The sequence below is a fragment of the Rattus norvegicus genome, chromosome 9 (genome assembly GCF_021556685.1).
Source record: "Rattus norvegicus strain SHRSP/BbbUtx chromosome 9, alternate assembly SHRSP_T2T, whole genome shotgun sequence".
Lineage (NCBI taxonomy): Eukaryota > Metazoa > Chordata > Mammalia > Rodentia > Muridae > Rattus > Rattus norvegicus.
Genome location: NC_141542.1, coordinates 6,701,669 through 6,729,100, shown reverse-complemented (window position 1 = coordinate 6,729,100; position 27,432 = coordinate 6,701,669). Strand labels below are relative to the sequence as shown.

Genomic DNA, 27,432 nt, shown 5'->3' with positions numbered 1-27,432 from the left:
CTCTCTCTCTCTCTCTCTGACAAAGTCTATGTACCTGTGTTGCTTTGTCAGTTTGGCACAAGCTAGGGTTATCTGCAAAGACAGAACTTCAACTGAGAAATTTCTCCCTCAGATTAGTTAGTCTGTAGGCAAGCTGTGGGGCATTGTCTTGATTGATGTTTTATATAGGAAGACCCAGCCCACTGTGAATGGTGCCACTCTGGGCTGGTGGTCCTGAGTTCTATAAGAGAGCAGGCTGAGCAAGCCATGGGATGAGAGCCAGTAAGCAGCACCCTCCATGGCCTCTGCATCAGCTCCTGCCTCCAGGTTCCTGTCTAGAGGTCCTGCCCTGAGTTCCCTCACGATGGACTGTGAGGATGAAATACAGCCTCTCCAAGCTGCTTTTCTCATGGTATTTATCACAGCAGAGAAAGCAGATTAGCCTGAGCCTGGCCTATAATCCTGGCTGCCTCACAAGCATCTGTTTGCTTCTGCCTCTCAGATGCTGGCACTAAAGTCATGCTCTATCACACCTGGCCTTGGTTTTTTAATTATTATTGAAAACAAAATTTAAATGTAAATATATCTTGATCACATTCTTCCTCTCCTCCCAATTTTTCTGGATCCTTTCCCTCTCTTACCCACCTGACTTTATGAATATTGTGGGCTCTGGGGATCCAACTCAGGTCATCAGGCTTGGCAACAAGAGCCTTTTCTCAGGCAACACACACCCTGATAGAGGTATATCACATATCACAGGTCAGCAACAGACACTGGGGAGTATATATCTGTGAATGTGTATGTCCATGGACATGTAATTCACATGCCACATACGTGCAGATCAGAGGACAATCCCAGGTTAGTCCTTGCCATCCATCTCCTCAGAGGCCTCTCTGTTGTTTGCAGCTGAGCTAAGCCCTATTGCTGGACTGTCTTAGGCTGCCAGCTTCTGATGAGGACACAGAGACTTACATTCATTTATGAGTGCTTAGGCCTGTTAGCTTAGGCTTGTTCCCCACAAGCTTATACTTGATTTTACATTTTATTCAAATTTATCCTGTTGATTCTGGTTTACATTTTGCCACGTGGTCTGTTACCTCTCCTTCAGTCCTGACACCAGTTTCTTCCCCTTCCTCTGGCTGGTGAATCCTCCACACCCAATTCTTTCCCAGAGTTCCCATCTGTGCCCAAATGCCTGTCCTTTCCTCTCCTGCCCTGCTACAGGCCATCAGCTTTTTATTGAACCAATTAGAAGGCAACACTGAAGAATGTTTACAAAATAGGATGCAGGTGTTGAGCAATTAGAATAACAATACCAACATTTAGACAGCTATTTGTAGGTACAAAAACCAACAATTGAGTAATACAAAGTCAACCTTTACACAGTGCACAAGAAGATCATTGCAACATCTCTCTGTTTTGTCCAATGAAAGACTCTCTAACATCAATAAACTATATACAATAAGAACAATTATGAGAACTACCAGGTAAGAATTACATTCACGGGGTTGGGGATTTAGCTCAGTGGTAGAGCGCTTGCCTAGCAAGTGGAAGACCCTGGGTTCGGTACCCAGCTCCGAAAAAAAGAAAAAAGAAAAAGAAAAAAAAAAAAGAATTACATTCACAAGGTTCAGTCCTATGTGGTTGGCAGCCTTGGAAAAAGAACTCTACTATATATCTATCCTATCTTGGTGAGCCCAAAGTTCTGTACCTGAATCACTTTCTATCATAACTTGCATTTATTACACCATAACTGTCTTTTAGACCCTTAAATCAGTTTCTTAAACCCTAGACAAGTCCAGCTTAATATGAGACTATAACTATCTAGTCTTTGACCCCATCAAAGACGAATCGGAGGCAAGGGTAAATATTTCCTGAGTAAACAGGAAGTGCAGAGCCAGCAGCTTTCAAAACTACAGAGATGACAGACAGCTGGCTGCCTGGACGGTCACCCAAGACTCTTCTGCAATGTTGGAGCATCCATCTTCAGCCTACTGGCTCGATACCCGACACACTTATCTGTGACTATGACGGACTGGCCTACTTTGTCTTGGCAAAGTTGACCTCCCAGTGTCCTGCCTGTCCACGGTTTAGATGGCATGTTGTCAGTAGGGAAGGGCAGTTTGTTTTGCACAGTGTCTAGCTTTGCCACAGTACACCTGCTTCAGTGTCATGAAAAGCCTTAAATTATTAAACCATCTAAATTCTGTAGCTCTCTGAACTGTCTGAAGACCATCTATTTATCTAAAATACACCTAAATAGGCAAACATTGCTTGTTTCCAGCTATCTACAATCTGTTTAATTTTGAAAACATCTATGGGGAGCCAAATAAAGCTTATTTTTGTAATAAACTAAAGTAGAACCTAACATGACCACAAGTTTGACTGACTGACTACTTGCATTTCTTAATTATCCTTAACACTTTGTAATTGTAGCTTTCAAGGACTAGAACTTTTTTTTTTTTTTTTTTTTTTTTTTTCTGAGCTGAGGACCGAACCCAGGGCCTTGAGCTTGCTAGGCAAGCGCTCTACCACTGAGCTAAATCCCCAACCCCAGAACTTTACATTTTAAAAAGAGCTGCATAGGGGTTGGGGATTTAGCTCAGTGGTAGAGCCCTTGCCTAGGAAGTGCAAGGCCCTGGGTTCAGTCCCCAGCTCCGGAAAAAAAAAGAAGAAGAAGAAGAACAACAACAAAAAAAAAAAAAAAAAAAAAAGAGCTGTATAGGTACAATGTCTTAAACATGACTTGAAACATATACAATATGATGTAAAAAAAACCCCTTAAATTTGCATCAATATACACAAATCCATTCCAATGAAAAACATTTGAGATTTATAGTTTCTTTTTAATGTAAAGTGTGGATTCAATAATCTACCCTTTTATCCTATCATTTTTTTTTAAAAGATTTATTTATTATAGATGAGTACACTGTAGCTGTTTTCAGACGTGACAGAAGAGGGCATCAGATCTCATTACAGATGGCTGTGAGCCACCATGTAGTTGCTGGGGATTGAACTCAGGACCTCTGGAAGAGCAGTCAGTGCTCTTAACCGCTGAGCCATCTCTCCAGCCCTTATCCTATCATTCTTATATCCCCCTTTTTCTTTCCCCCTCTCTTCCTTTAACACTATATAGGACAGAAGGGATAGAGGAAAGAAAAAGAAAGAGATCCCTGAATCCAACCTCCTTTATTTGGTTTCCTTCCTGACCAAGACCATTAACAACTTGTGACCAACCCCCTTAAGTGACACCATCCATCACCCACTGAATGACCAGAACCACCCATCCCACCTGGTAGGCATGAGATGTCTTCTTAAAATGGCTGCCTGCTATCTGGAGGGAACAGCGATTTTTGGGGTCCTATGAAAACTGGAATATTGGCCAAGCCTGGGAGAGCTAGCTGTCTGTATTCTTTGCCAACCAGTCTCTGTGATGGAAAAGTGCAGAAGCAGTCTGTGAGGCTGGATTTACTGGGATACTTGACTTATCCTCACCAGTGTCTGGTCCTTTATTCTGAAAACACACAAACTTCTAAAGGTAATATACATGTCCTTCTTGACACACGCATAGAATGTGTGGTGTGCACAAATCGTTAAAAGTGATTCTCCGGGCTGGGGATTTAGCTCAGTGGTAGAGCGCTTACTTAGGAAGCGCAAGGCCCTGGGTTTGGTCCCCAGCTCCGAAAAAAAGAACCAAAAAAAAAAAAAAGTGATTCTCCACTCTTTGAGCAAGAAAGGAGTCCAACTTTATAAGTCCATTTGGACTGCATAACAAAATTGTAATACAATTGTTCATCTAGGTCATCTTCATCTCCAAGGACAGCACGTAACAGTAAGTCCCGAGGACTCTGTAGCCCACAGGATTTACTGGCTATGCAGACATGTCTTAGCCAGTCTTAGCCAGTCTCTGAGCTGTTCCCATGCAGAGCCATGTCACCTGTTTTGTTGTTCATCATTCCTTCATGTCTACAAACAAGATGATCAGGAGGTCTCTTGGGTCAGATCTAATCTTCATTGATTTTGAAGGAATCCACACCTTTTCATTTCCTATTGAAACAAAGATATCACATCAGTGCAACACATTTCCTGACCTCCATTCTGACGTCACAGTACACTTTTAATATACGGGCTGTTTTAATCTAGCAGTTCTTTCTAAAATCCAATGTTTTTCAGCAGCTGTGCTACCTGTCTCATTGACATTTAAAAAATTCAAAGTCAATAAAACATGATTTAATCTCTCTCTGGGAGACCTTACATCCTCCTTCTGTTTAATGGGCATTTCCTTTAATGTCCTGTTTTATGTTATATTTTAAAAATGTTTGCATTTTACTGCACACGTATGCCAGAGCATTATCAGTTTTAACCTTTAAAGGTGTTCCCGATATACCCACCACTTCTAGTAAAATGTGTTATTATGGAATCAGCCCTCAGAACACAAGGCAGAATCCTGAATAGGTATCAACCATATGATGTATATACATAGTTGTACTCTAAACTCTGCAAAACGAGACATCCATTTCCCAAATTCCATTTCTATGGTTACCTTTGGGGTTACTTCCAGCAGGTAACGGAGCTTGATTATCCAAAGAACAAGTAGGACAATTTTTTTTTATAATTTCCTAGGCTTGTTGCCAAGTTATAGGGAAAAATGTCTTTAAACTTCTACTATTTACATGATGACTTTTATGTAATGTGAAGCTTCTTTTTTTTTTTTTTTCTTTTTTTCGGAGCTGGGGACCGAACCCAGGGCCTTGGCGCTTGCTAGGCAAGCGCTCTACCACTGAGCTAAATCCCCAACCCCTGTCATGTGAAACTTCTAATACATTTCCTGTTAATAATTTGATCTATGTCCTCATATCCTAATGCCTGGCAATGGTCCGACAAACCCGTATGAGATGGAATACAAGTTATCTGTATTGGATGCTCTCTATTTTGAATTACTTGTTGTACTTGTATAAATAACAAAGTTAATTCTGAACCATCTGGAATAAGTCATTCTCTCTCCATATTGAGAATCAGTAAATATATTAAGAGGTTCTGGACAATCTAACAGAACCAGAATAGCATATAGTTCTGACTTCTTAACTGACACCTGTAGACTCTGCATTCTTTTAATTATATTTTCTTTTTCTTTTTTCTTTTTTTTTTTTTTTTTTTTGAGCTGGGGACCGAACCCAGGGCCTTGCGCTTGTTAATTATATTTTCTTACTTATAACCTGGCATTCTTGACTTACTGGCAATGTGTAAAAGGTAGGAATTTTAGACATTGGTCTTCCTCTCATTATATGAGGAAGAATTTAATTAGTTCTTTTGCTAAACTGAAGCCAATTGCTTTTGGGATAACATTTATTTCTCCCAAAAAAGATCACTGCAAGCTCTTTGCAGGTCCTCGTTGCTTACACATAATGAGGTAATTCCAGCAAGAGTATAAACACTACAGTCTGGGCTGCATCTATTCAGAAACCTTTACTACATACGTTTTTAATTTTTTTACTCTGTTTATGTGTTAAAAAGTATCCATTCTAAGATGTTACCTTCTCTCTGCATTAGAGTCCCCATGGGAGAATGAGTAGAAGGCAAGATAACTAAAATGCCATGCAGCTTTGGAACCAAACAGTCCACATATGCATCCTGTACAATCTTTTTTTTTTTTTTTTTGGTTCTTTTTTTCGGAGCTGGGGACCAAACCCAGGGCCTTGCGCTTCCTAGGCAAGCGCTCTACCACTGAGCTAAATCCCCAGCCCCCCCTTTTTTTTTTTTTTTTTTACCAGAGTCAGTTCTTTTTCAGCTTCAGCTGGTACTTTTCTTGGACTATTTAAACCTTGTAAAGTTTGAAATGAATTACTTAGCTTTTTATAGTCAATGCAATTATGGGCTGGAGCCAATTATTATCTCCCATTTTTTTGAAAATTATTAAGAGTTCATAATTGGTCTCTTTTGATCCTTACCTTTTATGGTTGGCTTTTCTGCAGAACTATCTTATATCCTAGATAATTAACAGAATCTCCTCTTTGTATTTTTTTCTGGAGTAATCTGTAATCTTTAACAAGGCAAAATTCTCTTTATTTCATCAAACATTTTCTCTAAGATATCTGCATCTGAATCAGCCAGCAAAATATCATCTATATAATGATAAGTTATAGATTGAGGAAACTGTTTACAAGTTATTTCTAATGGTTGTTGCACATAATATTGACACAAGGTGGGACTGTTTAACATTCCTTGTGGTAAGACTTAGTTGACATGATATGGTTAAACGTGGGCACAGTGAAAGCAAATCTTTATCTTGTTTCAAGGACTACTGAAAAAAAGCAATCTTTTAAATCACTCACTATAAAAGGCCACGCCTTAGGTAATAGAAGTTAAAGGAATTCCAGGTTGTGAAGAGCCCTTAGGCTGAAAGACTTTATTGATTACTCTCAGATCTATAAGCATCCTACATTTTCCAGATTTCTTTTTAATGTCAAGTACAGGATAATTCCAAGGCTGGTGGACTCTTCTAAAGGTTCAGCCTTCAGTTGCTCTTGAATCAGCTGTTCTGATGCCTGTAACTATTCTTTATTTAAGGCCATTACTCTAAGGGGTTGAGGATTTAGCTCAGTGGTAGAGCGCTTGCCTAGCAAGCACAAGGCCCTGGGTTCGGTCCCCAGCTCTGGAAAAAAAAGAAAAAAAAAAAAAGGCCATTACTCTACCTAAGTAGGTTTGTCAGTTAACTGTTTTGGTAATAGGATTACTCTATCAGCAGTGACTTCCCCGTCTAAATTTGGAGAGCCAGCCTCTGCTGTGTCCTTCCTGTCGACAGCCTGGACAATCCGTAACTGTCTTTGGTAACAGTTTTAGATTTCTTTATTAGGAACATCTCTTTTACAGCCTGTATCTAAAGCTGGAGAAATGCGGATCTGTGCTCCCCACTGTTGCAATAGATCTCCAAAAATTCATGGATATATCTGCCACACATGGCCTTAGTTTTCCTACCCAACCTTCTGATCCTATGCATGTAATCTATTTTATACTTTGTTTTATCTGAAACAATGTCCCAATTCCTAGGAGCTGTGTAGATAGTAGCCAAGCCGGATTCCAGGAATCTTGTGAAATTATTGTTACATCTGTTCCTGAATCCATTAAGCCTTTAATCTCAATTCCATCTTTGGTCTCATCATCTGTAACAGTTTTCCAAAATCTCTGTTATTTTGGTATCTTTAGAACCTCTTGTTCTATCCAGAAGAGCTACTCCATCTCTGCTAAATGGTTTAAGTTCTGAGAAGCTCTGTCTGTTCCACAAAGCTTTAATTTCTCTAGCTGCTTTCAGAAGTTTTCCTTTGGTTGACAGGAATCAAATGGCTTGTGTAGTTTCTCATCAGATCTTGAGCGTGTGCCCATTAGGCCGTTTCCTAACACGGAGGAATTGATTCAAATACCTTTGGATGACCTGCATTCATAAGCCTGTGCCTGTTCCTTTCACATCTACAGATCACAGGAGCCTTTTTCCATGAATTATGTATGATTGAAGAAGAATTTATGCATAGGAACTGTTTGTCTACAGCCCTTTAGGGAATGACCTGGTCTTTCACAGCCACAGCAGGGCATTTTTGAGTTTTTATGCCTTTCGTAGTTGTCCAGCCACAGCTGAATTGTGAGCATGGTTTTGACCCATTCACAAATCAGTGTGGACCTGGCCTAATAGCACGTTTGCACTTAGCATCAGCATTCTTAAAAGCTAAACATTCAGTTGAAAATTCTCTGGCATTTGGGTCTGTTACTGTTCTATTCTATTTATATAGAATATATAAAATTATATACTAGTTAATCTTGGAAAAAAGTCAGTGAGTCACGTGAACCCTGGGTTATCTTTGTAAATGACTCAGCTTGTCCCTGTTGACCAAACTTGTCCCAAGCATTTAACCATTGTATGACATTGTTCTAAGATGGTATCGTGTGACTTGTACTCTTGATTCAGAATATAAACCTTCACCTAGTAAGTGATCCCTGACATCACCAGTGCCTCTAGTCCTATTTCATTGCTCCATAACTGAAGCCTCATCTTCCCACCATGTTACCCACTGTAGTTGAGGGCCATGTTCTAAGATGGCTGCCAGCAAATCTCTTCTATCTTTTGGACCCATGTGGTTTTGGGTGGTCCAGTTATTAACTACCTGTATTACATATGGTGAATGTAAGCCATGAGTCATTACTGTTTCTTTAAATCTCTTTAAGTCTAATGCTTCTATGGGCCACCACTTAAATTCTTGATAACCTTGTAGATGTCTCTCATCTGCCTCTAATCCCATTATCATGGCTGGAAAATCATTTTAAGTTTTTTTAATGGATTTGAATTGCCAGTGGCACTGTAGTTTTGGGGACTGCCATCACCAGGCCAGGATGGAGACATCCCAGTAGCAGCTCCTTGTAAAAACTGGTTGTTCCCATTTCCCCTAACCTGAGCCCTGGACAACTGCTGGATAGATTTCATTTGTGCCTGACTGCCTTTCAGTTGGCCTTGGCTTGCATATTCAATTATATCTGACTTTCCTACTTCTTTCTCCTCCTGCTCTGGTGAATTCTGTGAAACTGGATGTTCCTTGATGCTATGATTCTTAGACAATTGGAAACTGAGGCACAGGGGCAGAGCACAGCACAGCCCTGATGGCCCAGGTGCATGCTGTGTGCTCTCATCTTGGAAACAACGTAATGACTGCACAACGGTAGTTCCACATTCATGTTTGACTTGCAAAGAAACTTTAAAGAAATTATTAGAAAATGAATTCGAGCCAACATTGGGACCTCTAGAAATGAAAATGTTATTGAAGTTAGGAAATAAATTTTACATAATATTTCAGACTGGTTACTGGATAAGGAAGTATAGAATATATAAAATAATATACTAGTAAACTAAGTCAAAATACTGGGACTCTTACGAGAGTCATTGTGTGCAAGGAACAGAAAGCTAGTGGAATTACTGAGCTAAGGGTTAACTTGACTCTTCCTGGCCGCTGCCTGGCAGCTTTGCCCACGTCATTTATCATTAGAGCTTCACAGGAAAATGCAAGTAGCTGACCTCGGAGCTCCGAGCTCTGAAGTATAATAAGTCAAAAGTGAAAGTTTAAATAATGATAAGTTTGCAATTATTATTTTCACCACAAGCCTGGGAAACTTGAAGCTTAGGGAAACAAGTGCAATTCTTAATTCTTTGTGGGATGTGGTTATTCTTTTGAATTTGATTTGGCAATGATTATACAATGTCTTTTTTTCTACCTGCTCTTTGGAGTATCAATAAAAGGCTGGGGCAAGGAAAAGGAGAGAATGTGAGGTACGCATGAGGTGTGTGTGAAGAGAGAGCGTGGAGTGAGTGAAAGGAGAGTGTGTGGAGAGTGTGTGTGTGAAGTGAAAGGAGAGTGCATGCTGTGTGTGTGAGATTTGTGTGAAGAGTGTGTGTGTGAGTGAAAGGGGAACGCACAGAGGTGTGTAGGAGTGTAAGAATTCGAGAAAAGAAAAGCACACAGGAAAAGCAGAGCACATAGGAGTGTGCAACCTCAAGCTGTGAGCAAGCGACGGAGAGAGGGAGAGGGAGGGGGGAGAGAGGGGGAGAGGGGGGAGAGAGGGAGGGAGGGAGGGAGGGAGGGAGGGAAAGAGAGAAAGGGAGGGGAGAGAGGGGGAGGGGGAGAGAGGGAGGAGGGGGGAGAGAGGGAGGGAGAGAGAGGGAGAGGGAGAGGGGGGAGGGGGTAGAGAGAGGGGAGAGGGAGGGAGGAAGGGAGAGAGGGAGGGATGGAGAGAGAGAGAGAGGGAGGGAGGGAGAGGGAGGGGGAGGGAGGGAGGGAGAGGGAGAGAGGGGGAGAGAGAGAGAGAATGTGAAAAGTACTCTGTTTATTTATTACGCGCCTTCCAGATATCCCTGCTTCCAGTTGAGAACTCCCATCCTGTGTCAAGGCTGGACCAGAACAGATTTTAGATTGGGCTTACCTGAAAATTATGATTCAAAGGATTGTCTAATTTTTTTATATTGTTTGTAATTAGCATGGATTTTTCAGATCTTTCGTTATATAACTATGTTTTAAAATCTGATCTTTCTTAAAGAGGATATCTAAAATTGTAATCACACTGAAACTATATTTATTTCTATGCTGATAACCGAAACAAAATCATATGGCATCCAAGTGCTCTCTGTCATTGTTTTCCGTTCTTAACACAGAAAACATTTTCTTTTTTAATCTCTCTCCTTCCTTTGGAGGCTTCATTTCATTGTTTTCAAACTAATTCTTTCTTTCTTTTTTTATACACAGCTTTTTTTCTCTTTTACTGTTTTCAAACTTAATACCTTACCAGTTCATCAGTTCGGGGCTTCTTAGTCACACTGCAGCTCTGGGAAAATGTTCTTTCTGCCTTTCTGCCCTCCTCTGGGTCTGCAGGCTCCTTCTGCTGCTCAGCTAGTACATGGTGGTGATGGCTGTCTCTGCCGCTCGGGTCCCTCATTACTCCGCCAGCCCATGTGCTAAGCTTCTCTGCCCACCAAGCCACTGCAGGGCTGCAGGCTTTCCCCATTGGCATCTGTTGGCAGCCACATCAACCTACCCCAGCTCCAAGAAGGTAGTGCCATCAGCTGTACCAGGCACCAGGATGCCGCAGACTTGAGCTGGACTGTGGTCTCCAGGAGTGTTTCCCACGGGTGAAGGAAGCCTACAGTAGAGGGGACTAGCTGAGCCTCAGCGAGGCATGCGCACGCGCACTGATGGCCAGTTAGGCCCACCATAGTTCCAACAGCTGGGTGCTGCCTGCAAAGTGCACTGAAGCTCCAGTTCTAGCCCCACCCAGCAGCAGCTGGCCTTGTTTCTCAGCAGGGACTCTTAGGGAAGCCAAGTCTCTGTACTCCCTCTCCTCTCACTATTTCCTGTTCCCTGTACTCACTGGCTTGCTAGGTTGCTAAGAAACCTGCCTTTTCAGGCTTCTGTGCCCGACTGCCCGACTTGGCCTAAAGTCTAATTTGCCTAAGTTTGGATTTCTAGCACCACCTTGGGCGCCAAATATCGCTGGACCGTCTTGACCCACCGGCTTCCAATAATGACATAAATTTATATTTATTTATGAATGCTTAGGCCTGTTAGCTTAGTCTTTGTTCTTCACTAGCTCATATAATTTAATTAAACCATTTATGCTAATCTACATACTGCCTCATGGCCATCATCTCTCCCTCAGTCCTACAACCTGCTCCTTCCTCCGTGTCTGTTGAATCTTCCACACCTGATTCTTAACCAGAATTCTTATGTCTCTGCCTGAAAGCCCAGCCTTTCCTTTCCTGCTCTGCTATAGACCATCAGCTCTTTATTGAACCAATCAGAAGGCGATGGAGAAGAATGTTTACAAGATATAATGCAGGTACTGCACACTTAGAATAATAATACCAAAGTCCGAACAATACTCAGCTGTCTGCAGGTACAGAAATCAACATTTGAATCATATAAATATAACTTTTACACAGGGCACAAGAACACAGAGCACACTAGGCTGGCACGTCCCACCTCTTCCTCTCCTCTCCACAAGAGACCAGATTCCAGCTGCACACTGCTGCATCTAGATTTACACGAGTTCTGGGGTATTGAACTCAGGTACTCATGCATGGCATTTTACTCGCTAAGCTGTCTCTGGAGCCCCTAGTGCAGCTCTTCAGTTTGTTTCTCCTGTCTCGGAATCATGGTCTTTCCACAGGCTTGGAGGATGTTTTTAATCTGATAGAAACTGTAGCCACTGAGGCTTCAGATCAAGATGTAGAACTCTCAGCTCCAGCAAGTCCTGGGCATTTGGGTGAGCAATGCTAAGGAGGTGACTGTGTCTAGTTCACAGGTCAGATATGGAAATCTGGGGAAATCAGTGTCACTCCAGAGCCTCATGGTGGTGAACAAAGTGGCAGGGATTAAAGCCCATGCCACGTCAGTCCCCAAGCATGAGGATCAGAAGAAGCCCTGAGTAATCATGTGTGGTTGATGTGACCACAATGCCTCACATCCAAGGAAGTGGCAAAGCCTCTGGTGTGAGGGTCAGGGAGTTGGCAAAATTGGTCTAGTATGGATGATGACAGTGTATGCAAAAATTAGCAAGCATGGTGTCTTAGTTAGGGCTTCCATTGCTGTGAATAGACACCATGACCAAGGCAACTCTTTTGAACTATAACATTTAATTGGGGTTGGCTTACAGGTTCAGAGGTTCAGTCCATTATCATCAAGGCAGGAAGCACGGCAGTGTCCAGACAGGCATGGTACAGGAGGAGCTCACAGTTCTACATCTTGATCTGAAGGCAGCCAGAAAAATAATGTCTTCCAGGCAGTTGGAAGAGGGTCTCAAAACCCACCCTAAAGTGACACACTTCCTCCAACAAGATCATACCTAATAGTGCCACTCCCTAGAGGTCAAGCATATTCAAATCACAACACATAGCTTCCTCCTCTGAGGACTCCACAGCCTGAGACTTCTTGCTTACAGAGACCTCCATGGAGATCAGCTAAACTACCTTTCTCCTCCATTTCAATGACTAAGATAAATCCTCTGAATATATTGGTGGCACTCATTGGTACATCTCCAGCAGAGAGCATGGACCACCTGATCCCAGCTTTTCTGTGTCTGTGTGTCTGTCTTTTCTTCATTCCCTCATGGCCTCAGGGAAGTTTCCAGGACTAAGCTGTGAAAGATTGGTTCTCATACCCATAAATCGTGACTCAATAAAACAGCCAGGAGATAAGTATGCTCTTCAAGCATTTGGGCCTGAGTTCAAATCCCCAGCAGTTGCATAAAAAGCATTGCTGAGCATGCATAAAACGTTAGTATTGGGAGAGTGGAGATGGTGGATTCTGACGGTTTACAGGCCAGTAGCCTAGCAGGAATGGAGAGGGCCAGGGAGAGACTCTGGATCACCAGGAGGAGATGGAGAGTAATGGGGGAAGGCATGGAGCACACACCCCTGAGGTGTCTGGAAGTGGCTCATTTAAATTTTTCTAGATGTATTTAATTTACGTGTTAAGTGGTTTTGTGCTCATTGTGCATGCAGTTCCTGCAAAGGCCAGAAGAGGGTGTCTGATCCCCTGGGTCTGGAGTTGAAGAAGGTTGTGAGTGGCCATGTGGATGTTGGCCAAACCTCTGCTGGCAGTGCTCTTAACTGATGAGCCATCTCTCGAGTCCTAGGAGGATCTAGAATTGAAGGTTCTTTGTGACTAAAAACAACGGGATTGGGGATTTAGCTCAGTGGTAGAGCGTTTGCCTAGCAAGTGCAAGGCCCTGGGTTCGGTCCCCAGCTCTGAAAAAAAAAAAAGAAAAGAAAAAAAAAAAAACCAACACCATCAAATTGCTTGGTTCACCAAGGGACGGTAGCATCCTTGTCATCCTGGCACTTGTGAGATGGACACAGAAGGATCATGAGTTTAAGGTCATTCTGGGTTGTCTCAACACTAAGGAAAATATAGCAAAAACTCGGCTTGATTCCTTCCCTATTTATTCATTTACATGTTTACACCCACTCACACGCACCACAGCATGAACTACAAAGGACTGCTTTCATGAGTCAGTTTTCTTCTACCATGAGGTTCCAGGAATTGAACTTGGGTTGACAGCCGTTGTCCCTTCAACTGCTGAGCCCTCTTGCAGCCCGTTTCCACTTTGTGCTGTTACTCCTACTCGTGTGGTGCACATCTGTGACATCTGCACTCAGGAAGCTGAGTGGGAAGGCTTGCCTTGCTCAAGACCAACCTGAGCTGCAGCGTCAGACCATGCCTAACAAAGAGAGGAAGTAGAGAGAGGAAAGGGGAAGGAAAGGAAGTGGGAACCTTTACAAACATAACCTACGGTTATGCGTGTATCTCGTTGGCTAAAGCCTAGTCAGATGGTTGTGTGCGGCTACAAGGAAGCCTGACAAGTATTTTTGCCACAACAGAAGAAAGCGTGACTCAGGTGCTGTTCATCTCTAGGGGTTACCTAGACTGAGAAGTCACATCACGGCTTAGCTGAGGGTGAAGAAGGAGGGATGGGGAGTCACAAACTTATGTAGTTACCTGTCATGTGGCCCTGACAAAATACTTTGCCAAAGCAATTTAAGAAAGAGTTTATTTGGCTCACAGAGGCACTGTGGTGGGGAACGTGTGGTGGGAGGAGCACAGAGGATAACCTGTGGGGGCTCAGTTTTCCTTTCTCCATGTGGGTTCTGAGGATCTAACCCAGGTCTTCAGACTTAGCAGCATCTTCAACCTGTGAGCTCTCTTGCGGGTCTTCGGGTCCCTTTTACACAATGGTGCAATTTTAGTTTAGAACCCGTGGATCCCCCCCATAGCCGTTACATATTCTTTAGATAATCTGCCGAAGTCAGATGAATGTTGTGTGCATAGCATTGCCACATTTCCCTTGTCTCTCTGTTGGAGACGGGGTCTTACACCATAGCACAGGACGGCTTGGGTCTCCTGGCAGTCCTGCTCCAGCCCCCAGAACACTACAGGAGATTGGAAATACGTGACTGGGGATTCTGCGTATTGCCATACTGAATGCTTCCTGGTGTGTGTGTGTGTGTGTGTGTGTGTGTGTGTGTGTGTGTGTGTGTGTTTAATTTGGTTTTGGTTTCTCTTTGTTTTTCTTTTCTTTCTTTTTTTTTTTTCCGGAGCTGGGGACCGAACCCAGGGCCTTGCGCTTGCTAGGCAAGCGCTCTACCACTGAGCTAAATCCCCAACCCCCTTGGTTTTGGTTTCTCAAGACAGGGCTTTTCTGTGTAGACCAGGCTGGCCTGGAACTCATGGAGATGCGCTTCTGCCTCTGGACTTGAGGTGTGCACCACCACATCCAGCGTATTTTGGTTCTTGAAAATGAGTCTCTGTAGCCTAGACTGGCCTCAAACTCAGGGATCCATCTGTCTTTGCCTCCTGAGTGCTGGGATTAAAGGCACACCTCACTATGCCTGTCCTGAATATTGTTTTTAAGGATTTATTTATTTGTTTTAAGTATATGAATACACTGTCATATCTTCACACACACCAGAAGAGGGCATCAGATCCCATTACAGATGGTTGTGAGCCACCATGTGGTTGCTGGGAATTGAACTCAGGACCTCTGGAAGAGCAGTCGGGGCTCTTAACCGCTGAGCCATCTCTCCAGCCCTGTCCTGAATATTTTTAGTCCACAATTACAGAGCCCACAAATTTGAGTTTTCCTCTAAGAAGAAAATGAAGGAGAACATGTGGAAAAGATTTAGTAGGTCATCCGTACTTCTGTCACTGAGCAAATGAAAGAACCAGTAGAGTACTGGGGGGAATGTTGGGTCTATGGAAGATGTGGGGATGGCCCCTAGATGGCCAGGGTCAGTGGGAGAGAAGGACAGGCCTGGAAATGGAGCCCCTGACAAGAATCCCCCAGTGAGGGGCTGGGGTGTGGTCGGGAATGGATCCCCCAAATGGGTGTCTGGGGTTCTGGTTAGGGGTGGAGCATTTTCCTAGCAGCCTATCCAAGATCCAGGACTTCTTTAGTGGTAATAACTATTTTTGTGTATGTGTGTGCCTCACTATGTAGCCCTGGCTGCCTGGGATTCTCAGTGTAGACTAGGCTGCAATTCATGGAGATGAACCTACTTTTGCCCACTGAGAGCTAGGGTTAAAGGCCAGTAATACTAATGAGTAACATTTTAAAAATAAAGGGAGAGCTAGGTGTGGTGGTACACACATTTAATTTCAGCACTTAGGAGGCTGAAGCAAGTGGATCTCTGGGACTTTGAGGCCAGCCTGGTCTACACAGCGAGTTCCACGACAGCCAGACTCTTATAGTGAGACCCTATCTCAAAACAAACACTGAAATCAGGAAAGATGAGCTGGGGAACCAACAGTTAAATAATGGACAGATCTTGGTTCATCCCTGGACAGCAATGTGATGGACCACAGAGGAATGAGCCCTAGGTGGACAGGAGCTCCTACCAGTTCTTGTATTACCAGCCCCGTTCTTGCTTCTCCTGCAGTTCAGCAATGTGTTCTTCCTCATCTTTGGACCCCTCATGATGTTCCTTATGCACCCGTATGCCCAGAAGCGTTCCTGGGGTATCTATGGAGTGTCAGTCCTCTTCATGGTCATAGGTAGGTGAAGTGTGTGAAGCTGAGGAAGTGTTCTGGAAATGGTCCTTCCTCCTGACAGCCTCTACCTGCCTCTGCCTTCCCACAGGTCTGTTCTCCATGTATTTCCACATGACACTCAGCTTCGTGGGGCAGCTGCTGGATGAGATCTCCATCCTGTGGTTGCTGGCCAGTGGATACAGCGTGTGGTTGCCCCGTTGCTACTTCCCCAAGTTCATCAAGGGGAGCAGGTAGAGCAGGAACACTGCATGGCCAGGGTGGGCTCACACCTTCTGTGGACTCTGTGAGCAGCCACACTATGTGGTCAGGGTGGACTCACGTGCTCTGTGAACCCTGTGTCATCTCCCTTTCCCCTGATCATCAACTTGGGACCATTTGTGAGAGCTTTGAGTTCCTTCCCAACCCTATGCTACCCAAGAATCTTCCAAAGATCCTTCATAACTTACTTGGGTTTCCACATACCAGTCACCTGTGGGGAGGGGGATTAAAGGAACACATACCAAGGGTCCTCTGTACCCAAAGAACCCTCATAATCTTTACCCAGATACCTGTTCTCCATCTTCTGAATTCCCCATGCTTTTACAAACCCCTCCCCTTGCCTGACCCTACCAGGCCTCTTGAGTTCCCTGACCCCTTTTCATCCCTGTACCCCTCCTCAGGCTCTTTAATCCCACCCGGATACACCTGAGTTCTCTTAAATCCTGTCTTTCCTGAGCAGACAGACCCGAGGAAACCCAGAGGCTCCTCCTCAGCCCAGATGTACTCTCCAGGGTTCTTGGTTTGTCGAATTTATTTTGACTGCCCAAGGTGATCTCGCTGAGTCCTTCAGCACCTCTGGGCCACTCTCCCACCCTGTTTCACCCCCAGGTTCTACTTCAGCTGCCTGGTAATTATGACCACCATTATCAGCACCTTCTTGACGTTCGTGAAGCCCACAGTCAATGCCTATGCCCTCAACAGTATCGCCATACACATCCTCTACATTGTACGCAAAGAGTACAAGAAGTGAGTGCTAGGTGATGGAGGTGTGGTCAGGGTGGAGCCCCGCCTAGAATCCACCAGTGAGGGGTTGGGGCGTGGTCAGAATGGAGCCCTGCCTAGAATCCACCAGTGAGGGGCTGGGGCGTGGTCAGGGTGGAGCCCCACCTAGAATCCTCAACTGGGCTGGATGTTCAAGTGTAAAGCCCCTGCTTAATATGTTCTAGGCTGTGGGTTCTATTCCCAGCATCACAGAAAGCAATTGTTTTTTTTTTTTTTTTTTTGTTCTTTTTTTCGGAGCTGGGGACCGAACCCAGGGCCTTGAGCTTCCTAGGTAAGCGCTCTACCACTGAGCTAAATCCCCAGCCCCCAGAAAGCAATTGTTAATGTTTTCTAGGAAGTGAGTGGTGGTTGCAGTTCCCTAAGAGTTTCCTTCCGTTTCCCTTTTCAGCAGTTTTGTGTGCTTTCTAACTCCAGTCTCTTGGAGGGGACACCCATTCCCCATATTGACCTGTGAACAGGAAGGGCAAGGCTTCTGAGAAGTCTGTCAACCTGCAAACATTGTCTTAAAACATATACTGTAATGGTGCTGGTGGTACATGCCTTTAATCCCAGTTCTTGGGAGACAGAGACAGGCAGATCTCTATGCATTCGAGGCCAGCCTGGTCTACAGAGCGAGTTCCAGGACTGCTAGGGCTACACAGAGAAACCCTGTCTTGAAAAACCAAACACACATTTTTTTTTTTTTTTGGTTCTGTTTTTTCGGAGCTGGGGACTGAACCCAGGGCCTTGCGCTTCCTAGGCAAGCGCTCTACCACTGAGCTAAATCCCCAACCCCCCAAGCACACATTTATTTTATGTTAATTTATTTTTATTTATGTGCATCACAGCATCTGTGTACCACAATGTGGGTCCTGCCCATCCAACTGGGGTTGTCAGGTTAGCTGCAAGCACCTTTATCTACTGAGCCATCTTGCAGCTCAGAGCATGTCATTTTCATTTATTTTTTAGTATCTTCAGGTCAAGCTGACTAAAATCCACAGGCTAAGCGTATAGTAGGTTGAGCCATGTATCATAGGTTGAGCCAACTGAAACCCACAGGTCAAGCTATACAAACTAGAAAGCACAGCTCACAAACCGTAAACTATCAGTCAATCCAACCAGAAGCCAAAGGTCAAGCCAATGAAACCATAAGAAACTGTAAACCGGAAACCATTAACAAAACCAACCAGAAACTATAAAGACAACTGGAAATCACAGGTCCAGCAAACCAGAAACCATGAGTCAGAGTGGCTGGGAAGTAGAGGCCAAGCCAATCAGAAGCATTGGTCACATCAAACGGAGACTGTAGAGCAGCACAAGTGGAGATCACCAGTGAAGCCAACTGGAAGCCATTGTGCAAAGTGACATAGACATCATTAGTCAGTTGGAAGCCACTAGTGAAAGAGAATCCAGTGACTGGCCTCATCATGAGGTGAGCAGACAGGGCCGGTGTCTGTTGACACAGGACAGCTTTCTCATTCACCTCTGGAACATTCTCCGGGGGACCTGGATTTGATTCTGCTGACCAGGAACCTACATCATGGTCTTGAGTCATTTCAAAAAATGCACTGACCTATTGCACTCCCGAGTGCACGAGCCCATGTGCACTTGAGCGTGCTCGCACACACACACCAATATACACACCCCCACATAGTCTATCCCTTACTCCCCCTTTTTGAGTATTAACTATTAGCACAGACTAAGCACCAGTTTCAGCTTTCTGCTACTGTATCATAGCTGAGACACCATGAAGAGTTAAGACTTGTCCCATACGACCTCACAGGACATAGACCGATACAGTCCTAGGTGTTTGTGAGGCTGAACAAGAGGATTAATTAGTTCAGTCTGGGAGTTTAAAGTAAGCTTGAAACATACAGGCAGATACAGTGTGTGTGTGTGTGTGTGTGTGTGTGTGTGTGTGTGTGTGTGTGAGAGAGAGAGAGAGAGAGACAGAGAGACAGAGAGACAGAGAGAGACAGAGACAGAGAGAGACAGAGACAGAGAGACAGAGAGAGACAGAGAGAGACAGAGACAGAGAGAGACAGAGACAGAGAGACAGAGAGAGACAGAGAGGTAGAGACAGACAGATGGACAGACACAGACAGACAGACAGAAACAGAGAGAATGAAAAAGACAGAGACAGCAAGAATTATTCTAGTTTTTTCTTCCTATTTTTTTTCAATTTTCAAACAGGACTTCACTGTGTAGCTCAGGTTGGCCTACAACATCCCAGTGCCCCCTCGTCCCTCAGCCTCCCAGGTTCTGAGACGATGACTGTGTCCCTGCACACCTGGCTTGGGCTAATTGCTGCTGTCTGTGTGTTGTTTCGGCTCCTGGTTTTAGAGGTTTGCAGACTGCTTGCCTGACTCTATTGACTTGGGTTGGAGTTCCCATAATCCTCTTCAAGAACACATTTTAAGTGAACAGAAAAATCTCTTGTAGGCCCCAACTCTGAAAGGGTCCATTACCTCCCTACAGAGTGGAGGTAAAGACAGATCTTTTAACACAAGAGCCACTGGGAGACACCCAGAGACAACTTTCAGCAAACAGCAGCTCCCTTGAAAACACCACTCATTCCTCTCCCAACCTATAAGACACATCTCCTGGATAGAAGAGTTTCCCATCAGCCACTTAGTTCACTGCCTTCTGTGTTAGTGCAGATGCATCCATCAAACATCTACATCTATTATCCACCCATCCACCTGTCCATCTGTCTGTCCGTCTGTTCATCTGCCCACCCCCACCCATGCATCCCTCTCATCCCCCTATGTCCCCCAACCCAGGCCCTCCCTTTGTCCCCAGGACTAGCAACAGGGATCTTCGGCATCTGATTGCTGTTTCTGTGATCTTGTGGGCCGCCGCCCTGACCAGCTGGGTCAGCGACCGTGTGCTCTGCAGTTTCTGGCAGCGGATTCAGTTCTTCTACCTGCATAGCATTTGGTAAAGCACCTCTCTTGGATCCCAAGACCCCAAGTCAGAGTTCAGATGTCAGCGTTGAGGAGTGTCTGGGGTGCAAGAACAGAAGGGGGACAAGATCCAGACACTGGGATGTAGAGGTGATGGGGAGAGGTTACAACTGGCTGCCTGGACCTAAAGATACCACTTAGCATCCATGAGAATCTCAGAAGACTGGGTAGGGCTGGGTGACCTCCTGATTTTTTACCCCGCCCTCTCTTAACCACAGGCATGTCCTCATAAGCATCACTTTCCCTTATGGTATTGTGACCATGGCCCTGGTGGACGCCAAGTATGAGATGCCAGATAAAACCCTCAAAGTCCACTACTGGCCCCGGGACAGCTGGCTCATTGGGCTGCCCTATGTGGAGATCCAGGAGAATGACAAGAACTGCTGAGCTCTGCGAAAGTCTCTGCTCACCGTCCGACCAGCCACCCAGTCTCCTATGTTCTGAGGACACAGAGCAGGGCACACTTGGGAGCCCCACACCCACGCTTCTCGCCCTGTTCGGTTGGCCCAGGATAGACTTACTTGTGGCTCAGGGTACTTGTGGTGACTGAGGGGCAGGGGCTGCCTGGTGCGTGGAATGTCTGGCCTACTTCTGCTTATGAGACCACGGCTCCTCCACGGCCGCTGATGTGGTGGGTGTACGGGTGTGGCTGATACGGCACCTGCTTGAAGCGTAATGCTTGTTTTCGGGAAGCTTGCACATCTGGGACTGTTTATGAGTGTCATAGCTTCAACTGGGTCCTGTCTGTATTCTGGGAAAGTGGTTAGTATCCAGATAGCGTTCTAGGCCCCACTGTATAGAGATAGGCATGTGTATGGACACCTCTTTGAACCACCACATGCACTCAGGGCATGGTGTTGAGCGTGAGAGCCACGAGTGAGGAAAATAGAGGGCTAACCTGAGCGACAACATGGGACAGGGTGTGTCAGAGGGGAGCATGGTGGCCATTCTAATCACTTCGAGGGAAGGCTAGTGGGAAAAGGGTTTGCATGATGGCTAAGGACACAGAGTTAGATGTGCCAAAGCTTGACTTTCTGCTCCACAGTATGCAACTTGCAAAGTCCTGAGAGGTGTGATGTTTCAAATGCTGTTTGTAAATAAAATTTCATTCCCTCCTGGGATTTCTGTTGATTAAAACTAAATCATGTGTGTTGGGTATTTGGGATTGCCTTGAAAATATTCATCCACCCACCTATCAACCATTCACCTATTCACCATTTTAACAATCCATATATCAACCCACCCATCCACTCATCCTCCAGCCCGAACATCCATCCATCCACCCATCCATTCATCCATCCATCTGTCCATCCACCTTCTTTCCCTCTCTTTCCATCTACCTCCCTCCCTACATCCATTTATCTACCTCTCCCTTAATCCACCTACACAAATTAAAGTTGCAAGTATGGGTTGCTCTGATGGCTCTGATGGCTCTGATGGCTCTGATGGCTCTGATGGCTCTGATGGCTTGCAGCCCAGTATGGTGACCTGAGATTCGATCCCTAAAATTTGCATGAAAAGGGAATAGAAGGAGAGAACCAACTCCTACAAGTTGCCTTCTGACCTTCATCACACAGATGGAGTAGCCTCCATCACACAGATGGAGTAGCCTCCATCACACAGATGGAGTAGCCTCCATCACACAGATGGAGTAGCCTCCATCACACAGATGGAGTAGCCTCCATCACACAGATGGAGTAGCCTCCATCACACAGATGGAGTAGCCTCCATCACACAGATGGAGTAGCCTCCATCACACAGATGGAGTAGCCTCCATCACACAGATGGAGTAGCCTCCATCACACAGATGGAGTAGCACACACAGTGCGCAGACAAAAGTTTTAAGATGTAAAAAACAAATCCAAATAAGGGGCTGGAGAGATGGCTCAGCGGTTAAGAGCACTGACTGCTTCTCCAGAGGTTATGAGTTCAATTCCCAGCAACCACATGGTGGCTCACAACCATCTGTAAAGAGATCCGATGCCCTCTTCTGGTGTATCTGAAGACAGCTACAGTGTACTTATATATAATAAATAAATAAATCTTTAAAAATATACAAATAAGGAACTATTAAGAGCAATGGCTGCTCTCAGAGCCGACCCAGGTTTGAGTCCCAGAACCCATGTGGCCATTCATAGCCATCTGTAACTCCAGTCCCAGGGGATCCAACCTCCTCTCCTGGCCTCTGGTGGTACCACAAAGACATAGTTCTCAGACACACCTTCAGGCAAATGTTCACATAAATAAAACAAATGAGCTATCCTGCTTTTTTTCAGTTCACTCTTCCCTATACGACGCCACCCTCTTTGTCAGACAGCAGACATACAGAGCTCTCAACCCACACTCTGGCAGAGGTGAGGGATGCTAACTGCACAGGCACTCAGAGACACTGATACATGGTCAAAGAAGACAGTGTTGGAAGGGCTGACTACAGGGTCCCGCTAGAGGCTTCCCGTGCAGGTGGCAAGATGGGTGTGCCCTTCTTGGAAACAGCGAGCCCTCTAGTTCCTTGGCTGCAGGGGACAACAAGAGAAGAGAGACAGGCTAGCCATCGCTGCCTGGAGTGGGATCTGAAGCAACAGGGAAGGAGGACGTGAGGCAGTGGGTGCCTCTATCCCAAGTTTAAAGACAGGGCATTGTGTTTAGCCCGGGCTGTCCCAGACCTCTCAACCTTCTGGCCTCAGCCTCCTGGGTACTGAGGTGATAGCTTGCTTAACCATGCCTGACCACTCACATGTGGGTGGCGTTCTGCATCTGGGGGTGATTGCGACATGAGTCACAAATTCGAGTCTGGGCATATCACCTACCCCTGCCACGCAGCACTTGAAACGCACAAGAATACGTTCCTGTCACAGATAAGGCTCAGAGGAGGCTCAGAGTGATTTACCGAGAACACAGAGCCTGGGCTCTATCTTTCCTGAGAGCTCTTTGGACTCCCTTGAGGGCAGTGGAGCCTGGGCCTCCTTCTAGGTCCTTCTATTTTCAAACCTAAATACTCTTCAGATGCGTCCCCTGGGTGGATTCCAGTCTTGAGAGATGGAGGTGGTCCTGTAAACCTATGATATTTTTGTTTTTGAGACAACATCTCTCTGTATAGCCCTGGCTGCCCTGGAACTCTCTCTGTAAATTAGGCTGGCCTCAAACTCACAGAGATCCACCTGCCTTAGCTTCCCGAGTGCTAGGATTAAAGGAGTGTGCCACCACTGCCAGGCTTAACCTGTAATATTATCAGCAGACTTGGGCTTGAGGGAAAGATGTCCTTGTTTGATCCCCCTAAAGTTAAGAATCTCACTCAAAGAGCTTCTGAGGCAGGGAGATAAGAGGAATGTCCGTATCGATGGTTCCATGTGTCTTTTCCCTACGTAGAATGTTCCTCTGCTATGAAATCAAAGATTATCCTAGCACTCAGGAGAGTGAGTTAGGATAGTCAGGAGTTCAAGGTCACCCTCAAGTTCATAGCCAGCCTGGGCTACATGAGCCTGTCTCAAAAAAAAAAAAAAAAAAAAAGAAAGAAAAATAGAAAAATAGAAATCTCACCATGAAGCCATACATGCTTGCACAGGTGTGACCTGGGAGGCTGAGGCAATAGCCTAGACTGGCCCAGAACTCACTGTGTAGACCAGGCTGGCCTCGGAATTACAGGAATTGTCTTAACCTCTAGGATGCTAGACGAATAGTCATGATTCACTGTACATGCATTTAATTTTTTTTTTTTTTTTTTTTTTTTTTTGCAAAGCCAAGTATGGCTCCCATGCAAAGGAATGTCCCCAGGCTTCGCATCAGGGTTAATCTGGGCCAGGTCTCTCATAGTGGGCCACTGGGCTCTACTCTGGCCTGCTCACATTTTCTCAGCATCCAAGGGCCCTGTGAACATTTGTGATAGTCAGAAAACTGAGAGACACAAGAACACACTGGATGCCAGAAAGAAGGGGCTCAAAAACTCTCCTGAAGGACCATCTACAAAAATTAAAGGTAATAAATGGGGAGTCATACTTCCGGGTGCAACCCAAGCAACCAGTAGAGGGCAGTAGCGGCAGGCACGAGGCGGGGGTCAGCAGACCCTGCAGGTTAGTGTCCCAGGGTGGACTCCGAACAGAGCAGAGCCTTCGCATACGACTTCACTATTGGGAAATCGTGGGTCATGTGACCAGAAGATGTCAGAGAGATCTGACAGGATCAGTTACAGCTGCGCCAAACCCTCAAACTGCCGTTTGCTCTTCTGTCTCTTCATCCCTCCCTATCTCTCCCTCCGCTCCCCTTTTCTTTCTTTCCTTCTTTCTATTTGAAACAGGGTTTCAGACTGACCCTAAACTCTCCATGTAGCTGAGGACGACCTCGGACTCCTGATCTAGATGGCTCGAATCTTAGTTTTAATATAGGAGGTCTGTTTTCCTGGGCCTGGAATGGTGAGGGGCTCCTTTTATCCAAGCATGCAGGTTACTCACACACATACAACACACCACAGAACAACAGGCCAGGCAGTGGTGACGAACCCCTTTGCACTCAGCACTCAGGAGGCAGAGGCAAGTAGAGCTCTGTGGGCTTCAGTAAGCCTGGCTACACAGAGAAACCCTATCTCATGAAAAAGAGTGATTTATTTCTTTATCTCTTTTTGGGTTGTTTTTGATTTTTCAAGAACAGATTTCATTGTGTAGCCCTGGCTGTCTTGAAGCTTGCTCTGCAGAACAGGCTCCTTCTGCCTCCTGAGTGCTAGGGTTAAAGGTGTGGGCCAACATGCCTCCTTTATTTATCAGGGTGTGCGTGTGTGTGTGTGTGTGTGTGTGTGTGTGTGTGTGTGTGTGTGTGTATACCCCACATGCATGTGAGTGTCTGTGGAAGCCAGGGAATGTTTTAGATCCTGTGGAGGTTTTGACTAAGAATGGTCCCAACAGGTTCATTAGCTTGAATTCTTGGTCCCCAGTTGGTGGACTATTTGGGAAGGATTAGGAGGTATGGTCTTGTTGAAAGAGATGTGTTGTGATGAGAATTTTGTTTTCTTTAAAAACATAGAAATATGAGTGCATTAATTTTAACAGTAAAAAACTGTTAAAATGTTACTCTTATTTTAGCACACCTGAATTAAGTGTGGGATGATGAAACAAATACAACAGAATAGATACAGCAGCTCAAGGAGTCAGGCTTTGAAGCCATGCTGTAGAGAGGAGAAGACTGGGAGGAAGTCTGATTTAACAGAAGCGTTGGACACTGATTACTGCATATGCAAATCCAGTATTCTCCAAAGGATTTGGCAAAGTTATTTTCCTTTCCAGTGTTTTAAAGTAGACAGATTTGCTTACAATACAGCTGATTTTAAAAGCACTGAAAATTTAGTACAAACTGTGGAATTTAACTCAGCAGAGAGATAAAGGTGCAACAGCAAGGCTGGAATCCTCATCCTGCGAAAAGAAAGAGGAGGGACTGCAAAGTGGGGTTTGTGGGAAACCTTAGCTTCTACTCACTACTTAATTCACAAAGTAAGAGGCCTTTACAGATAGCCCACACCCTTTAATTTTCTACTATGCAATAGGATTATAAGGCCGCAAAATTCCTTTGGGGAAAACCCTTTGATGATTTTTAATATTGCCTAGTCATTCTTTTGAAGTGTAAAGTGTCAACTGGATTACAATTACAGAGCATTTTTAAATATACCATTGCTGCTATATTAAAATTATTTATACTATTTATATCTAATATTGGAAGAAATTTACTATTAATGTGACAATAGGCATCAGTCTGGCATGCTGGCTAATCAATCCCATAGGTATAACTATAGGTCATGATGAGTCTCTTCTGTCTCACTAAACCAGGTACACCGCATTTACAGAACAAATAAACACACGGTGCAGACACCCAGGGTCATGCTAGATCTTCAATTAGCTGTCACAGCTCAGACATGATCCTCACTGTGTGAACAGAAGTCAGATCCAAATTTTCATCAAAGGGTGACAGTGGAAGTCGTCGGACGGCTTCCAATATAGATTCCCAAGCCAATGGCCAGCAGATGAGACAGTAACAGAGACGGAAGGAAAACCTTCAGAAAGTTTCCTGAGAAAATGCCCTCTTTCCTCATAACGCTTGTGTTTCTCATGCTGAGAGCAGCTGCGCACTTTGGGCGTTTAAAAAGGGGGTTATTTTCTTTCTTTCTTTTTTTTTTTTTTTTGGTTCTTTTTTTCGGAGCTGGGGACCGAACCCAGGGCCTTGTGCTTCCTAGGTAAGCGCTCTACCACTGAGCTAAATCCCCAACCCCTAAAAGGGGGTTATTTTCTGTCTGACTTGACCAATCCCATATCCAACCTGAGTTTTTCTTCAAGATACTTTCAACTTCTCTTCTTCTCCCAATATAATCTTCCTCAGACAGAGTGCTGGATTTTTTTTGTTTGTTTGTTTTTTGTCTTTTATTTTCCAAAACTGTGGGTGTCTGTTTCAGTTCTGTTGGTATCTTATGGTGTCTGAGAGCAAGGTGGGCTGTCACAGGGAGAACTCTTGGAACTACTTTGTCCAGATTCATGCTGCACATCCAACAGGATTTTTTTTTCCCTGTCACCATTATAAATAGATATGGAGTCTGGAACGCTGTTCCCACCCATTGCTGAAGCACAGTTCTACCCAGGAGCCCTGCAGGCTCTCCTCTCTCCTCTGCAGCATGGTGGCTTGGCAAAGGAGCCCAAGTCCAGCTGCGACAGGCCTGGGAGGTGGTCACTGAGGCTACTTTAGATTGTCCACAGGAGCTGACATGGTTTGCCTCGTGCTCTAGCAAGGGCGTGATTTTGCCAGCCTCAGATTTTTTTGGGGGGGACTGTGTGACGTTTAGAATTCTGGGGGCTTTTCAGAGAATATATATGTAAATGCTAGAGCCCTGATGGGAGACTGGTTGGCCAGTCGGTGGTTGGCTGTAGTTTGTTAAGTAGTAAAAGAAACAAAACAACAAGAAGAAATTAGATATCCTGACAATAAAGATCAACTTGCCCCAAGGAACTTGACTCCCCTTATCAACAGGAAGTCATCTGTATATATGTCACCTCTTTCCCCCCCCTCTATCCTCTTTTTTCTCCTAAAACTAGTGTTAGGGGGTTGAAAGGGTGGAAGAAGAGGGGAGGTGAAGGATGTGGACCGTACCACAAGAGGAAGTGCCATGGTATGGTAGAACATGTTCAGACCTCAGACATCTCAAAACTTGGAACCTGCAAGAGTAGAACCAGCTTCCTGCCTGTTTCTGTGCCTGCCTCAAAGCATGTAACCGCATGGTCCCCAGTTAGGTAGTCACAGGCAATCAGCCATGCAACCCAGCGCCTGGACTGTCTCCCCATACTAAGGAGACATCTCAGTACCTGGGTTTTCAGACAATGACATTTTCCCTCCCCGATGTTCCCATACTCTTCCCCCAAACTACA

General features: G+C 44.9%; 1 protein-coding gene, 1 long non-coding RNA gene and 1 pseudogene across 6 annotated transcripts in view; 1 reads left to right on the top strand and 2 right to left on the bottom strand.

The window, feature by feature from the left end:
• Positions 1-21,183, top strand: part of Acer1 (alkaline ceramidase 1) — a 30,633-nt gene extending 9,450 nt beyond the window's left edge. The window contains exons 1-6 of one of the 4 annotated variants that reach the window (XM_087565026.1): positions 9,234-9,516; positions 15,944-16,058; positions 16,144-16,285; positions 16,923-17,060; positions 19,878-20,015; positions 20,260-21,183. In XM_087565026.1, the coding sequence (XP_087421152.1) occupies positions 15,980-16,058; positions 16,144-16,285; positions 16,923-17,060; positions 19,878-20,015; positions 20,260-20,428 (666 nt within the window). In that variant the 5' untranslated portion in view covers positions 9,234-9,516; positions 15,944-15,979 and the 3' untranslated portion in view covers positions 20,429-21,183. Of the gene's footprint in view, positions 1-9,233; positions 9,517-15,943; positions 16,059-16,143; positions 16,286-16,922; positions 17,061-19,877; positions 20,016-20,259 lie in introns of those variants that run through there. The other 3 variants (NM_001106875.2, XM_087565027.1, XM_087565025.1) reach the window with 3 other exon arrangements.
• LOC148003260 (uncharacterized) lies at positions 953-10,872 on the bottom strand. Of its 2 annotated transcripts, none has more exons than XR_015629300.1 (2): positions 10,297-10,856; positions 953-4,026 (listed from the first exon to the last, which is right to left on the bottom strand). It is a non-coding gene; the product is annotated as an uncharacterized LOC148003260 (long non-coding RNA). The 2 variants fall into 2 exon arrangements; XR_015629299.1 differs by having other exon boundaries at positions 2,871-4,026; positions 10,546-10,872.
• Positions 21,184-25,972: 4,789 nt separating the features above from the next.
• Bnip3-ps5 (BCL2 interacting protein 3, pseudogene 5) lies at positions 25,973-26,742 on the bottom strand (annotated as a pseudogene).
• Between the last annotated feature and the right edge of the window lie 690 nt (positions 26,743-27,432).